General features: G+C 39.7%; 1 protein-coding gene across 4 annotated transcripts in view; it reads left to right on the top strand.

The window, feature by feature from the left end:
* Window positions 1-14,847, top strand: part of celsr3 (cadherin, EGF LAG seven-pass G-type receptor 3) — a 51,649-nt gene that overhangs the window by 13,998 nt on the left and 22,804 nt on the right. For 2 of the 4 annotated variants that reach the window (XM_077601461.1, XM_077601468.1), the window contains exons 3-12: window positions 731-1,019; window positions 6,292-6,514; window positions 9,150-9,265; window positions 9,387-9,475; window positions 9,751-9,765; window positions 10,728-10,885; window positions 12,424-12,587; window positions 12,797-12,922; window positions 13,998-14,167; window positions 14,263-14,448. In XM_077601461.1, coding sequence (XP_077457587.1) covers window positions 731-1,019; window positions 6,292-6,514; window positions 9,150-9,265; window positions 9,387-9,475; window positions 9,751-9,765; window positions 10,728-10,885; window positions 12,424-12,587; window positions 12,797-12,922; window positions 13,998-14,167; window positions 14,263-14,448 — 1,536 coding nt within the window. The remainder of the gene's footprint in view (window positions 1-730; window positions 1,020-6,291; window positions 6,515-9,149; window positions 9,266-9,386; window positions 9,476-9,750; window positions 9,766-10,727; window positions 10,886-12,423; window positions 12,588-12,796; window positions 12,923-13,997; window positions 14,168-14,262; window positions 14,449-14,847) is intronic. The other 2 variants (XM_077601478.1, XM_077601488.1) reach the window with 1 other exon arrangement.

Here is a 14,847-nt window from a genome sequence, read left to right on the forward strand (position 1 = left end):
TTCCCAATTGCCCCTTGCCATCAGGATGGCATGATGCCAGATATGCTGTAAGATTTTAGTCTTCAATTACTCTACTATTCTCTTACCATTTCAAGTCAATTACTGCATCTTTACGTATAACTCAGGACTGGTTTTCTGGTCAAAGCTAAACAGCAATGCCATCATTCAAACAAATGGAATATCCATCTTCAGCTTTGGGTTCACATTAACTCATTTTAGATCAACAGTGAGTACATAAGTACAGTACCTGTAAAAGCCCTTGTGGAACATTAGTGATATCAAACATTTTTTTCCTTAAGTTACAATGTAGTTGAGTTTTCCCACGTAGGGCCGTTTTAGAACAGTTGTATGTTCACTTTTTTTTACAGTTAAATTAGGAAGGAGAACAAAATTCAAAACACAAAAACACTGCTCTCATGTGTAAACAAGAATCCCAAACCCTAGTTTTCTTATTTTTGGGGGAAACATAATGTGTTCAAGAAACACAGAGGTAGTGATTGTCTTTTTGTTCCTCAACAGATAACTCGTTTGAAGCACATCTAGGAAAAATGTGTCAATCTTTCATCACCCACCATATAAAATCACCTAAGCTTGACAACTAGGATATTCTCTACTGAAATGGCTGTGGTCTTATTCCAACAGTGGCCTTGAGGGACCAAATGCATTGCATCTGAAAATGCTTTGACATGCGATCAATTCTTTCTATCTTAGACATTTGCTGTGCCTTCAGGTCCTTCCATTTGACGACAACGTGTGCCTGCGCGAACCCTGTCAGAACTACATGAAGTGCATCTCCGTGCTACGCTTCAATAGCTCCGCCCCCTTCATCTCTTCACCCTCCATCCTGTTCCGGCCCATTCACCCCATCGCCGGCCTGCGCTGCCGTTGCCCACTGGGCTTCACCGGCGACTACTGTGAGACCGAGATCAACCTTTGCTACTCCAACCCCTGCTTGAACGGAGGGGTGTGCGCCCGCAAAGAAGGAGGGTACACATGCATCTGTCGGGAGGACTACACTGGTGAGTCATGATTAACTTTATTCTTACAAATTAGTAGCTGAACAATTGCTTTAAATCCAACGCAATTGCTTTACGTAAACTCCACAAACATGGAACGTGACAAACTCTGAAATAATTTGCACGGGTTACAATGAAGATGCCGTTTCTGTTTGAATGAAGGACGCCATTGGAAAATGTATTTAATAAGGGTGAAAATATCGATGCTTTATTATGACAGGATACTACTAAACCAAATTGAGCTGTTGGTGACTTTGCTGTTTTAATTCGAGTGATGGCCTTCATGTGCTTTCAGCACCGGATACAGTATCTTAATCACCAATGAGATAACTTTTAAATAAATAATTTAAAACATCTCTGCTTAGTCAGGCTTTGAATTATGCATATGCTACCCGAAATCATATCTATATTTCATAACGCAGTCGTTTAATATTGGTATGCGTAATGAGTCTTTCAATTTTTCCTCCCTTTCTCGTTTCATCTACACAAATGGTGTACGTGACAATGGCAAATTGAGAAAAGAATTGCTTCTTTTAGGCTTGTTCGTGTAATTATTCCTCGATGTGGATGTGAGACAGATACAATTTTTAGGCCACTCGTGAATTTCCAATTGGGACCTCCTCCAAGTAAATGAAATGGTGGCATCAGGTAAAAGAAAAAAAAACGTGTGTGCGTGCAGCATAACGTCCCCTTTGTTGACGTCCCACATTGACGTTGTTTTTTGATCTGCTCCTTTTTCCATCTTTCGTCATGTTGAGCATGACACCGTAAAGCATGTGAGCCTTCGCCTCGTAGGAGAACTTTTTTTCACTCAAACAGTTACTTTGTCATCTAACACAAGCACATAAACAGCCTCACTGCTTTATTGTGCTGATTTGCTTTAGTTCTTAAGATGCTGTTTCATTTTCCTTTGCAACTTCAGTTTACATTTGAACTCAAAAGATACATCTGAGTGGAAATGTGATTCGTACCTCCCACTGAGGCAAAATGGGCCTTGTATAAAGTTCAGTTATGCTTGTGAACTGATGCCTACTGATTGGTTACTTATTTAATGGTGTCAGGCAAGCACAGTAGACTCACTTGTGAAATTTAACACATGAAGACAGTTTACACACCCATGTTCTCGTACAGGTACATTAGTTCAATTTTGTGCTTTTTTTCCAGAATAGGGACATTTTTTGTTCCGTTTTATACTAAATGTTGATATTAATATAGATTAGATTACTTGTTTAATTGACCGTTTGCTGCACAAAGAACTCTTGTGCACAAACTTTGCAGTAGCACTAAGGAACTTGGACAAAGTTATCACTTTGTGGCAAACCAACAAAATTCTGGGACAATAAAAAAAAACATAAAATAAATGTGTGAAATAAAATGTAAGCCATTCACAATATGAAATCGAATTCCAGCAGATTTTTGACTTTTTTTTTTTTCTAACCTTAAAATTGTTGCTTTACAATTAACTGAACCCAACCGGAAATGGCTTTTTCCAATACTGCCATTCCTTCTCTATGATAAAACAATAAAGGAACAGCTTGCTTGTTTATGCAGAAGTCACAGATTAAGCCATTTTGGAGATTTCTTAAGGGAGCTAACAGATGACCGGAGAGAGAGGAAGAGTATCTTAAAGGGAGTGAGACTAAAAGTGGCAATGCAAGAGGAAGGAAAAGGGAGATGCTACGTGGAGTGTATTGGCCTCCAGGGATGCACCATGTGGTGGAGTGGGAGAGGAGGGAGCGACCAGGCGGTGGGAGGCGAGGCGGAGCAAACTAAGATGCCAAGGGGTGGTTGAAGAACATAGTGGCTTTGATGAATAAAACATCTGCATGAATGAAGGGATAGTGTGAATACATTAAGCTGAGCATGGAGGAGGAAGAAGGGATGAGGAAATAAAGATGAGGCAAAGTGGATAGAGACCTGGAGACAACACAGGTGAAGGAATGCAACAAGGTGCCGGAAAACAAAGATCATGAATAAGTAAAGACTCGGAGAGGCACAAATTTTCTGCATGAGAAATACTTCTCGTTTCCAGATGTTCACTGTGTAGTCAAAGTTCCAACTTTATTCGTAGCGTTTCAAATGTAGGGCAATGATGATAATGTTTTACATCATGCTTGTCAGTCATTTTGGCTTATAAAATTGTGCAAGTAAGTTTTGATTGGAAAAAGTTGTATTTCTGCTTCATTTGGTATGCATTCTTCCACCAAGACATCACTTGCACTCCAGTTTTAATCCTGCCTTCTTGAAATGTCCCCAGTGTAGGCTACTGTCATCTGCCAACTCCCAATCGATGTCCATTTAGGGATTAATGTCAGTCACTTATGGGAGGTGATGTCATCAATTGCTCATCCATGTGGATCAATATTTTTGGTACTTAGGTGAACATTTATACATTCAAGTAGAGATATTGAATAGAAAACTAATAAAAGTTCATAGAAGTGCTCTGTGTGATTGTGGGTGCTTCTTTTGTCTAAATTAGAACTGGCTGTATGCAAAACCTGCAAAACTGAACCAAGTCTCATCATGTTAGGTTCACAAGTTTTTATTTCATTTTTTTTCAAAAGATACGCAATTCTTATGTTTGAGTTCCATTACACTTTCATCAGCAACAGCTGTTTAAAAGTCCATCTCAACTTCTGGCTTAACCCTTTAGGCCTTAAACCTTAGGGGTTGTTTTTTTTATTTTTTATTTTAAATATATTTTGTTTCTATATATAGCATGCCTAAATATATTTAACATGCTATGAGTATCTTGCTTGGTATATATTATTTCTAAGTACAACATTATCTATCAGAACCTTTATTAATACACTCTAACCTATTACAATATCATATTAGGCCAAAAATACATGTAAATCATCTCTTTCGATAATTAAAAAATATATATTTTCATATTTATTTCCAGCCTCTATCATTCCACCTGTTCTTTACCGAGCAGGCAAAGCGAACCAGACTGTGCGTAGATATGTGTTTAAGTCTCGACACACGCATTATTCATGAGTATTAATGTCTATTCATTTATTTCGGTATTAATGAGTCTCTGCAGAAAAGTGGTAGAAGAGACAAAGGCAAGACAGGCAATTTGCTGTGCTAGTGAAAGTGTGTCCTTCTTTAATAGGTTGCCTATTGTGTAGCCTCGCAGACAATGTGTGCAATTAATGCAACATCTTTTCTGGAACATATTATAAGATGTCCATCTTACAGGTATTGTGGGCTCAAGACCTTTGTGGTCTGAGTTTGCTTGTTTTTTTTTCTCTAAGTGGTTTGGTCACATTAAGGAGCTGTCCATCAGCCAGAGTGAGGATGGCAGTAGGATGATGATGATGAAACATTGAAAGGACAAATAAATGAACGGTGGTCAAGACAGCAAAGTGCAGGAAGAACCCACTAGCATAAATACTACTCCAACCTCCCTGGCCTCATACATTGTGCTCTCATAGGCAGGGCCGCCTTGGGTTAGGGTGGGCTGGAGGCCAGGGGCCTAGGATGGAGGGGGGTCTATCAGCGCAAGTGATTCTTCGCTAGCCCCCCATCGACACTGTGTCTGATGATATTTTCTTCCAAACTATCACGGGGAAATGTGAAGGCTTTTATTGACTTACTCCAATGTGTTATTGTGTGTGTGTGCGTGTGTGATGTGTACGTTTTGCCTATGGGCACCAGCTAAAAGCAGCACAAACAAAGTGCCTACAGAGACAGTTACACGATCAGACCTGACAGCCTGGAGGGCGAGGGCAATGATTCTTTGTACGTTTCTTTGTGTGGGTCAGGAACAGGAATAGGGCGGATCCAACACACAAAAATGAGTTGTATTACTTACTGTATGTATTTATACGTATGTATGATGAGTATGCCACTGCTTGCCATCTTTGCCTGGTTGAAACAAAAATGTTAGGTAGTAAAGGTGGTCCCAGTGGAACAATTTATCTGCAGGCCAGTTGCAAACCCTGTCTGCTCTTTTTATATGGAAAAGCCAAGGGGGAGTGTGAGTGTGAGCAGCTGCTTTGTCAGAATATGTTTGTGTCCAAATGTGCTCGAGGAAAGGTGGAAACCGATCTTCCATGTGCTTCCGTCACTATGTGGTGGTGGAGGGCTTATGTGGGTGTTTCTTTTCATGGAGACAAACTGCTGGAGGAATCTTTGTTTTGATTACCTCCACTAAGAAGGCTGATTTTATCAATCTGGTTTCTGGGCAGCATCATAGGCCGGCCCATTAAAATGCCACACACTGAAGATGTCAGGCCATCTAATTGAATTTGCATGTAATACAAACTCTCTGATTTAGTCTCATTTTTTAAAAATTAAGCAGGGAAAATAAAGTGCTTGTTAACCTCTAGTCATATTTAAATGCACCAACAACATATTTTCTTACTAAGGCTTTAACATTCTGTTTTCAGTAGCTATATTTTCTTCTTGTTAGTATTTTTTTTTCTTTCTGGAAAATTCTTGTAACCAAGGAAGCTGCAAAAAAAATCAGCACACATCTAGTTGACATAAAAATGAAACTTATAATAACCAGTGTTTGTCATTTAAAGTTTATATTGGGTGGTGGTCACTGCTACATCACATCAAGTTATTTGTTGTGCTTAATTTTTGCGCAGGCTGAATGAAACCTGGCTTCTTTTTGTTGTTGCTATTAAGATACAAACTATCTATCTCACCCATTTAGGCCTTGTTGGAGGTCAGATTTCAGCTCACATTTTAAATAGTTTTACATATTATCCATTTTTCGCTTATTTGATCTTGTATAAAGGTCAGCCCTCTACAAAAGACACTCTTTCTCAAGGAATCGCTACCCTGCTGTTTGTACTCCATAATGAAAGAGGCATTTGCATTAAAAGGAGAGTGTAATTGGCTTCCTGATTGGGAAGGAAGAACACTGGTGTATGGTTATGATGCAAAGAGGGGGTACAATAAGCGCTGTTTATTGCTTGCTTTTAGATCCTTAAAACGTTTCAACAAAACTTTTTGAAGGCTGTACCCTCCCCCAGATAAACATTACAGAACTCTGTGGAAGCTGCTATTTCTATTTGCATTATTACCATAATGTAGCTATTGTAATTTGTTTCATAATTCATTCATTTTCCAAACTGCTTATTCTCACGAGGGTTGTGGGGGGTGCTGGACCCTATCCCAGCTATAGGCACCATAATTGGGAGAAAAAAAACATTAACGGGTATGTTTTGTATGACCTTTTGTTTTTCTGCTAAGCTACCTAATTTTATTTCACATAAAAGGTGATACCTTGCCTTAAGTTAAATACATTTCCTCTCAGGTGACCGGTGTGAGTTTGACCGACGACACGGTGGCTGCGTGCCGGGCGTATGTCGAAACGGAGGAACCTGTAGGGAGCTTTCGGGTGGCGGTTTCCGCTGCGAGTGTCCGGCTGGTGGGTACGAGCGACCGTACTGCACCGTCAATGCCCGCTCCTTTCTCCCAAAGACCTTCGCCATGTTTCGGGGCCTCAGACAGCGCTTTCACCTCTCCATCTCTTTAACGTAAGTAGATAAGAAAGACTTTATTTTGCTATCACGTGTTTTTTTGGGGGAGGCTGTCATCTCTTAAAATCCAATTTCCCTCACCCAAAGATCTGGAATTACACATCTTTTATTCTCATCTCATTGTTTTTCTCTGCCTTTCAAGTTTGTCTTCATCTAGCAGATCGATGGTACTAGCGTTCTGTTTTGCTCATCTCCATCACTCACTCGAGTGAGAATTGTGATCCCCCACCCTCTCTCTTACATTAATCTGTCCATCTATCAGTCTCATTAACGTCCCTTTTCCTCTCTGTGATCTCCTCCCATTCTCGTTTATTTCACTTTCCATGTAATCCCATCCTGCCTCCTGAAAGCACGGGAACAATTTTTCTTTGTATGCCTTTTACTTTTTGTTTCATAACGTCGCCATTTTCAAAACTGCTCTTCCTTCCCATTACTTCCGCTTTCATTTGTTCAACACGACAATACAAAGCACATCGACATATCGTACAGCACAAATATATATACTATTAACCCCTTGGTTGCCATTGATGGCGATAGACGGCCAATCTATTTTGACTGAAGGCTGACAGTGATCGAACAATCAAAGTGGATTGGACGTCTATCGACATCTGTCAGCAAAACATGATCACTCAATGCCTGCTATACCATTTCAAACTAGTTGAGGGCTAAAAAAGAAGACGACAGCAAAAAAAAAAACACACCCTAGATAGCTCAATTCATCACACTGAATTACAATTTTACATCAATTTCTTTATGTAAAACATAAAAACTAAAATCCTACAATTTTCCAAGCTAATGGGAGGTACTGTTTAAGTGAGTAGTTCCATCTACTGCTGAAGTTGAGAAGTACAACAGTGCCACTCAAGCTTCCTGTGTGGGCTAAATCCAAGGATATTTTTATAATTTGCTGCCGTCCACTAAAACTGGGCTGCTGGCTGCAGTTGGCCCACGAGCCGTAGGTTGGAGACCACCGCTGCAAACAATTAATACATTCTTTAAATTGTCGATTGTTTTTGTTTTGTTATTCAATCAAATCAATGTCTGCACCTTCACTTACCAGCTTTACCACTTAGTGACAGATTTTCTTTGTCATGCTGAGTAACTCAGTGAAGTCATCAGGTAGGAATTATGGGAATATTTGTAGTGACTGACATCGGCTAATGCTATGGAGTCCATTACTCAAGATATAATGTTTGTGGTCCAAGAGATTCATAACGGTAAGAATATTGTTGTCAAAAGAGCTTGTAGTAGGAACATACAAACATCATTTTTAATAGTGCTCAAAATAGTACAATGTTCCACTCCAATAACTTTGGGATTTTGCTTCTCCAATAGAGCCCAAGGTTTTATTGATTCTCTGGAGGCAGTCTTAAATAGTAACAACTTCGGGAGTTTTACACACGGGTCAACCGTAAATCTTGTCAAGAACTCCTAATTGTTTCGACTGATTGCACTAACATGGTTACTTACCATGACCACTGTATATTATTCGTCGCACGATTTGCTCCTGGCAGAATTGTTTGGCCTGAGTTTATAGAACACAGCAATGCAGAATGCCCCCATTTCTCAAGAACCTCTAACAAATTTGAATCCCCTACATCAGCCACCTTTACAGGTGCATTGTTTGTCATTTCAACGGTGCCAAAGGACAGATACTTGGTAAATATGCTGTGTTCCTTGGGGATAAAGCATGCAGCATTTTTCTTGCGTACAGGCCAGCCATCTGGAGGAGTGTGTGCTGCAAAACTCAACAAACCTTAGTTAAGAGAACAGATTTTAAGGGCAAGATCGTCAATGTTTCCCCCCTCAGGGGAGACAAATGTTAACAAAACATGTTTGTGCTGAATTTGGATCACACATGCATTTACTGTTTTAAGGTCGAATGACATACTGCACTAGTTATTGGCAAATCGGGCACACCGTGTAAGATTTACATCATCTTCAGATGGCTACTGCACCACTGTTGTTGTTAGGAGAAACTTGATAGCTCTGCATACTGGTGGCCAGCATAGTGCAATACTTTTCCAGAAACAGCAAACAATTGGCGAACATAGCTCTATTTTCATTAATTTAGCCAATACAACTGTCTACATATAATAAGTGTTTGTAAGGGCTCCTTAACTGGAGGGGTAATGATTCAAAGCCTGCTCCGAGCAAAATGAATTGCAGCCCATTGTTGGCCAAGGCCTAAACACAGAAAACACAAGTGCAATCACCCTCCATTATTCCGACATCTTTTCTTGTACAAGCAGCGGGTGGTCTCCTTCTCTGTGTGGTGAAATACAGCAGTGTGAACAAAAAGTGAATTGTGCTTCCCCTTGAGAGATCATAATACGGATAAATGTTTTAAATCTTAAAATATAGGGGTTTTGATCTGGTTTACACACATAAAATTGGAAAATAATGAGAGGAGAGAATATTTTAACCGAAGCTCTGATATTAGATATTAACACATTGAGCTGTAATAATTATTTGTTTTTATTTAACTATTTGACTATCATGTTTCATAGCAAGAATAAATAATTGAATTAGAGTGACAACTAAAGTTCAGTTGGCTTCCATATCCTGTGCATTTTTCATAGACATACCATAAAGAAAAAATACACATGTCTTATGTGGATGTTTTTGCTAGTTTTGCAACACTTGAGAGCAACGGTCTTCTTTTCTACAACGGACGCTTCAACGAGAAGCACGATTTTATTGCTTTGGAGATTCAAGAAGGACAGGTGATACTCAAGTATTCCACAGGTATCTTCCTTATTTTAATCTCTGGCTACAAACCATTGGCACTGTGTAACTCCATAATAAACAGCATGTAGTTGAAGTTGCAAGGTGTAGTTTTATTTATAGTTTTTAACAATGCCTGCAGGTGAATCATCTACCTTAGTAAGCCCCTTTCTTCCTGGAGGTGTGAGTGATGGGGAATGGCATACAGTTCACATCCACTATTACAACAAGGTGAGTTTACCCCAACATTCATTGGATATTGTACGACAGTTAAGTGATTATGTTCAGTCTCATGTCACAATTGCATATTGATATCATGTCACTTGGCTCGCTTGTTAATTTGAATTGCTTTTGTCGTGTCTGCAGAATAGATTTTATGCCAACACTGCTTTTTATTGAGAGCAAACCATGTTGATACCATCGTGTGGGCGTTTGCTTGTCTTTCTAGCCATGCACAGTGAATGCACATCACCTTTAATTTTCTTTTGTTGTTTCATTTCCCTCAGCCAGCTATACGCTATGTGAGTATGACTGTATACATGCTGTCTGCCTTCCTTTCTTACCCTGCAGATTGTGCATCGACCATCAGTTTATTGTACCTTGCCTGAGTGATGATACCTCTTTTCCTCTCTCCTTGCTGTGAGATATGAGAAGTGTATCCCACTGGTATATGTTGGATTGATCGTGAGACTGATATTAGAATTTGGTGTGCAGAACACAGGTCACGGCTTTCATTTCAAGCATATTCTGTCTGCTAATTACTGGATACATAAATTACTATAGAACACATCGTTTACAGTCTTTAGTGAAAGAGATACAAATGTAGCTTCCATGTGGCCATGTTCCAACAACATGGAGGATAACAGAAATCTGTATACATGGCATGTATGCAAATTTTAATGACAACCTCTTTTCTTACTTCAAATGGAAAAGTAATGCAAATGGAGCTTAGCCAAGACATAAAATTGAAGCAACCACAGATTCACTACCAACTTGATACGCTAACTCTGTTAGCCTTTGTCCAGGGCAATGCCGTTTCTAATGAGTGGGACTAATTGTGTTGCTCTATTAACAAATGTCTAAAGAGGTGACACACACAACAACCAACACTTGCAAATAGCAGTTATGGCAGCGAGATGCATCGAAAATAAATGATTTTCATCCTATGCACTCCTTTCTTCTTCAATCGTTCTATTGAAATTTTCATTTAGTGCTTGTTGCAACCTCATCTTGTACATAATAGGCTACCATGAAACAGTATGACAGATTGTAGCGTACCTGCTGACTACATGAAAAGAGGTGGACATTACCCAGTGGGATACACGGTAGTCATCGTAAAACTAGGCGTAGTAGTTCCTGTAACCTGCTTGGATGTGTCCCAGAAAATCTTGTGTTCTACTAGAAAACCTCAAACCGCTCCAAAATCTTTTCTACATAATTTCCTTCAGAGTCTGTATTTTATTTGTCTCTTTTGTGCGTTAAGCCCAAGCGCAGCATGAGTGGGGAAGCTCAGGGACCCTCAGATGAGAAGATTGCTGTAGTGAGCATTGACGACTGCGATACGGCCTTATCACTCCGCTTTGGCACGCAGCTTGGAAATTACAGCTGTGCTGCTCAGGGCAAACAGACCAGCAACAAGAAGTGAGTGTGTCTGTTTTGAATGTTTTGTGTACACTTACATAGCCATTATGTATACTCTATGTCTGTCATTTGTGATTCATGGACTCCTCCCTTCGAGTTTCAAAATGAAAAGAGCCTGAAATTATGTTATTAAATCGCCTTTCATCAACAGTTGATGGCGTGCTCTCCAGTGATTAGCTGTATCTTTCAAATCATCTCTGTACTCGTCTCATATTTAATCTTCATTTATTTCGGCGTTGACGGCTCATATCTCTCTTTAATGAAATCGTTATCCTCAATAAAATACCGAACCATGCTATTGGGTCAATGCGTTGTCACCAGACATTTCCAGGGATTTATTTGGAAATACTTCCTCAGAATTATTTCTTATTTACCTGATTTAGGTATAGGCAGAATGTGATGTGATGTTGTAAATGTCTGTTTCTTATTGACCTGTGCTGGAAGAGATCAAGAAACGAAAGAGGGAAACAAACAGGGTGACTTAAGTCGAGAGTCGATCCTCCCGACCGCGAGGCTAAAGCTCCATTCATGCTCGTGAAATTTCTGTTTCTTGGTTTATGTCTGGCCTCTGGGTGCTGTAATCACTTTGGCTCTGTCGTGTAAGCATGAAAAAAAGCTAAAAGGAATAAACACACTGGAGAGATCTCATCCAAGGCATGTCTTGTCTCCTTTCACTCAGGACTGGCTTCCGATGATGCATTTTGTTAAAATTTGTCAGAATTTCACTCGCTTGACTTGTAGTGTTTTTACTGATGCCTACTTTGAAAATATTTTTGAAAGGCAAAAATGTGTCAGTTACAGCCCATTCAAATCTATTTTTTATGCAATATGACATTTTTATCTCCCCAAATACCCTCCCCTCACCTTCTGTCTTTTCATCCACCTCTTCACTTGTACTCTCTTGATGTTTGCTGTAACTCAGATTTCATCTATTTATTTTTCTCTCATCCCAGTTGCTTCCTGTCATCCTTTCATCTTACCCTCCCTTTGTTATTATTGTTGTTATTATTATGATTACTTTTACCATTTTGTTGATGTCACTTAAAAACCTTTTTTTATATCTCTGTTCCGTCCTTCACTGCCTCGTAATCCACTTGCTATTTAATGTCAGTCATATACAATCTATTGTCAAATTCATCTATCTTCTTGTCTCCTTTTTTTTCTTTTCAATTTTCTTCTTCGGTTGAATCGTTTAGACCACCCCTATCTTTTGATTTGACACCAAAGCTCTGCTATGCTACGATTATTAGTTCTTATGACAAGGTATTCAATGGGGTTGTTTAATCCCCATTCATCATTTTCCCCTTGATTTTTCTTTCTTTTATATCTATTCAGCTGCACGGATGTGGAATGGTGGATATGGATACATTTCTATGTTAGAAATTTTCCCTCAGTGAGGTTAGAGGTGACAGATAAAGAGATGGAACAGATATGGGGGACACAACCCCCAATGAAGAGAGTAGACTCAAAGGAATGAAAGCTACAAATAAACAATTTACCTACTGAGCACTCTTAACCCACATTTCCTTATTTCACAGGTCACTCGACCTGACTGGCCCATTGTTCCTGGGTGGGGTGCCTAACGTTCCGGATAACTTCCCATTTGGCACCAGGGAGTTTATCGGCTGCATGAAGGAGCTGCACATTGACAACAAGCCGCTGGACCTGGCTGGGTTTATTGCTAACAATGGAACACAGCCAGGTCAGCAATGCTAATCAATTGTAGTTCCCTGTAAAATGTGCTTGTCACTCTGTGTGTTTTCAATGTTTTTTCTTATTTATGTAGAAATAATGCTAAATAGATCACGATTTATGTCATAGGTGTATGGCCGAAATGAAAGTATACACGTTTGAAGCGATCTTAGCCTCAAATTCATCAAGAGTGATGTTTTTCTCCCCCTTCTATGATAGGGTGCAGTGCCAAACTTCCTTTCTGCAAGTCCAACCCCTGTCAGAATGGTGGAACCTGCAGGATCAGCTGGGAGACATTCTCCTGTGATTGTCCTCTCGGGTATGGAGGGAAGGACTGCAGCCACGGTGAGAAAATATTCCATATATCATCTGTTTTACTGTGAAAAGCCATATTAAATATTAAAATATTTAATACTTAGCATCACAGTTTAAAGTTACCACAACAGTGTCTATTGGGCTTTATTAACTTGGGCCTTTTCGTGGGACAATTGAAGGACTAAGAGGTGCAAAATGGGTGTATTTATTCATATCAAGATTATTTAAGAGGTTTTTTTTTTCTTAACTAAAAGTAAGATGGAGCTGATTGCTGAGCCCCAGGGTAGAACCAGATCGTGGTTGGATTGTGGGCAGGAAATGAAAAGCTGTTTCCAAGGATGAGCAGGAGTCACATTGAAAAATAAGATCAGTTTGTTTACAAGTAAGAGTATCAAAAACAGCAACAGGCGACAAGTGAATGAATTTTTGCTTTTATTGAATCTGCTTGGTAAAACTTGAATGGCTTGCTTGAATGTCAGAAAAAAATAAAGAACTGATGATTAAGTCAATTATTTTTTTTACCCAAACAGAGGGACAGTCAAATTGCAGTCTGACATTGCATGCTATAAAGCAGTTTCTCGTGGAATTAAATGTCAGATTCTGTGGAATATTTATTGGAAAATGGATACAAAGTTCAAAATAGTCCCTAGTTGTAATACACTCAGAAATGGTGGCCAAAACCATTGGGCCATGACTCTCCAGTTAAGTTAGAAAATGACCGTTGTCGTCTGCTTAAATGCTGGAAATACTTTTCTGTCAAATGTGATAACATATATGTATAGTCACATAGCAAATGCACATTCATGAAGGAAATTCTTTAGAAACTTTAACCTTGTGGGACACACAGTTGGATGTGTACTTATTTTTGTCTCAGCACTGTGCTATCACTAACAGCTTAGCATTTGCTGGCATCAATGTGTGAGTAGAATCTTTATAAGAGAAACTCCTTTCTATATACTCGCTCTGTGTTAAGCACGCACACACACTTACAGGAGCACTATTTAATTAGAATCCTAATATATCCTCTCAAGTCCAATGACTCATCCTAATTTGGTTTTCCAGTATGCCTCTTAACTTTTGCGCCCAATTCCTCCTCATGCTTTAGTGATGCCACACCCCCATCGCTTCCTGGGAAACAGTGCCCTCTGGTGGGACCTAAAGAATGACGTGACCATTTCCACACCCTGGTACCTGGGCTTGGTGTTCCGAACCAGAGCCCGAGAGGGGACGCTTCTTCAAGCCCAGGCCGGCCAGTACATCAGCCTGCTGTTCCAGGTTATGAAACGCTGCTTTCTTTGTTCTGGACTTCTTCATATTTCGTTGGCTTCTCGAAAGTTTTTGCACATGGTTGTTTTTTCTTCAATTTTTAGGTGTCAAACGGTCAGCTTGTGTTCTCTGTGACTCGAGGTTCTACCAGACCAGTGAGGTTGAGGCTGGATCAGGTTCAAGTGGCAGACGGTCGGTGGCACGACCTCCAGTTGGAGCTGCGAGATGTTCACAGTGGCCGCGAAACCCGTTACGTGGCCACACTTCGACTTGACTTTGGGCTTTACCAAGTAAGAGATGTAAAGCCAAAACACATTGTGTTACAGTATAAGGATCAGCCAATGAAAACTATTTTGTCCAGGCCCATTAGGCTGTTTGCATGGCAGACTTATGGCTGATGCAGCTTAACCAATACACAGAAAAAACATTGTAAACACATTATATTTGCAGAAATGCACAGACTGATGCAAACATTTTATCTAGACTTAATTGAACTAATTTAGTGACAATATTTAGAGCAGTTGACATCATTATTCTACACTGCGTCTGTTAATTAAACAGTGATGGTCATTGAAAATGTTTGGTAGGGCTTGTCGGGCAAACATCAATGCTTATGGCTGGAAGACTAACTGTAAATTGGGTTTATTGATTTTATTTCATGCTTGACGTTTAATGTTCCCAGCGATGGC

The sequence above is a fragment of the Stigmatopora argus genome, chromosome 1 (genome assembly GCF_051989625.1).
Source record: "Stigmatopora argus isolate UIUO_Sarg chromosome 1, RoL_Sarg_1.0, whole genome shotgun sequence".
Taxonomy (NCBI): Eukaryota; Metazoa; Chordata; class Actinopteri; order Syngnathiformes; family Syngnathidae; genus Stigmatopora; species Stigmatopora argus.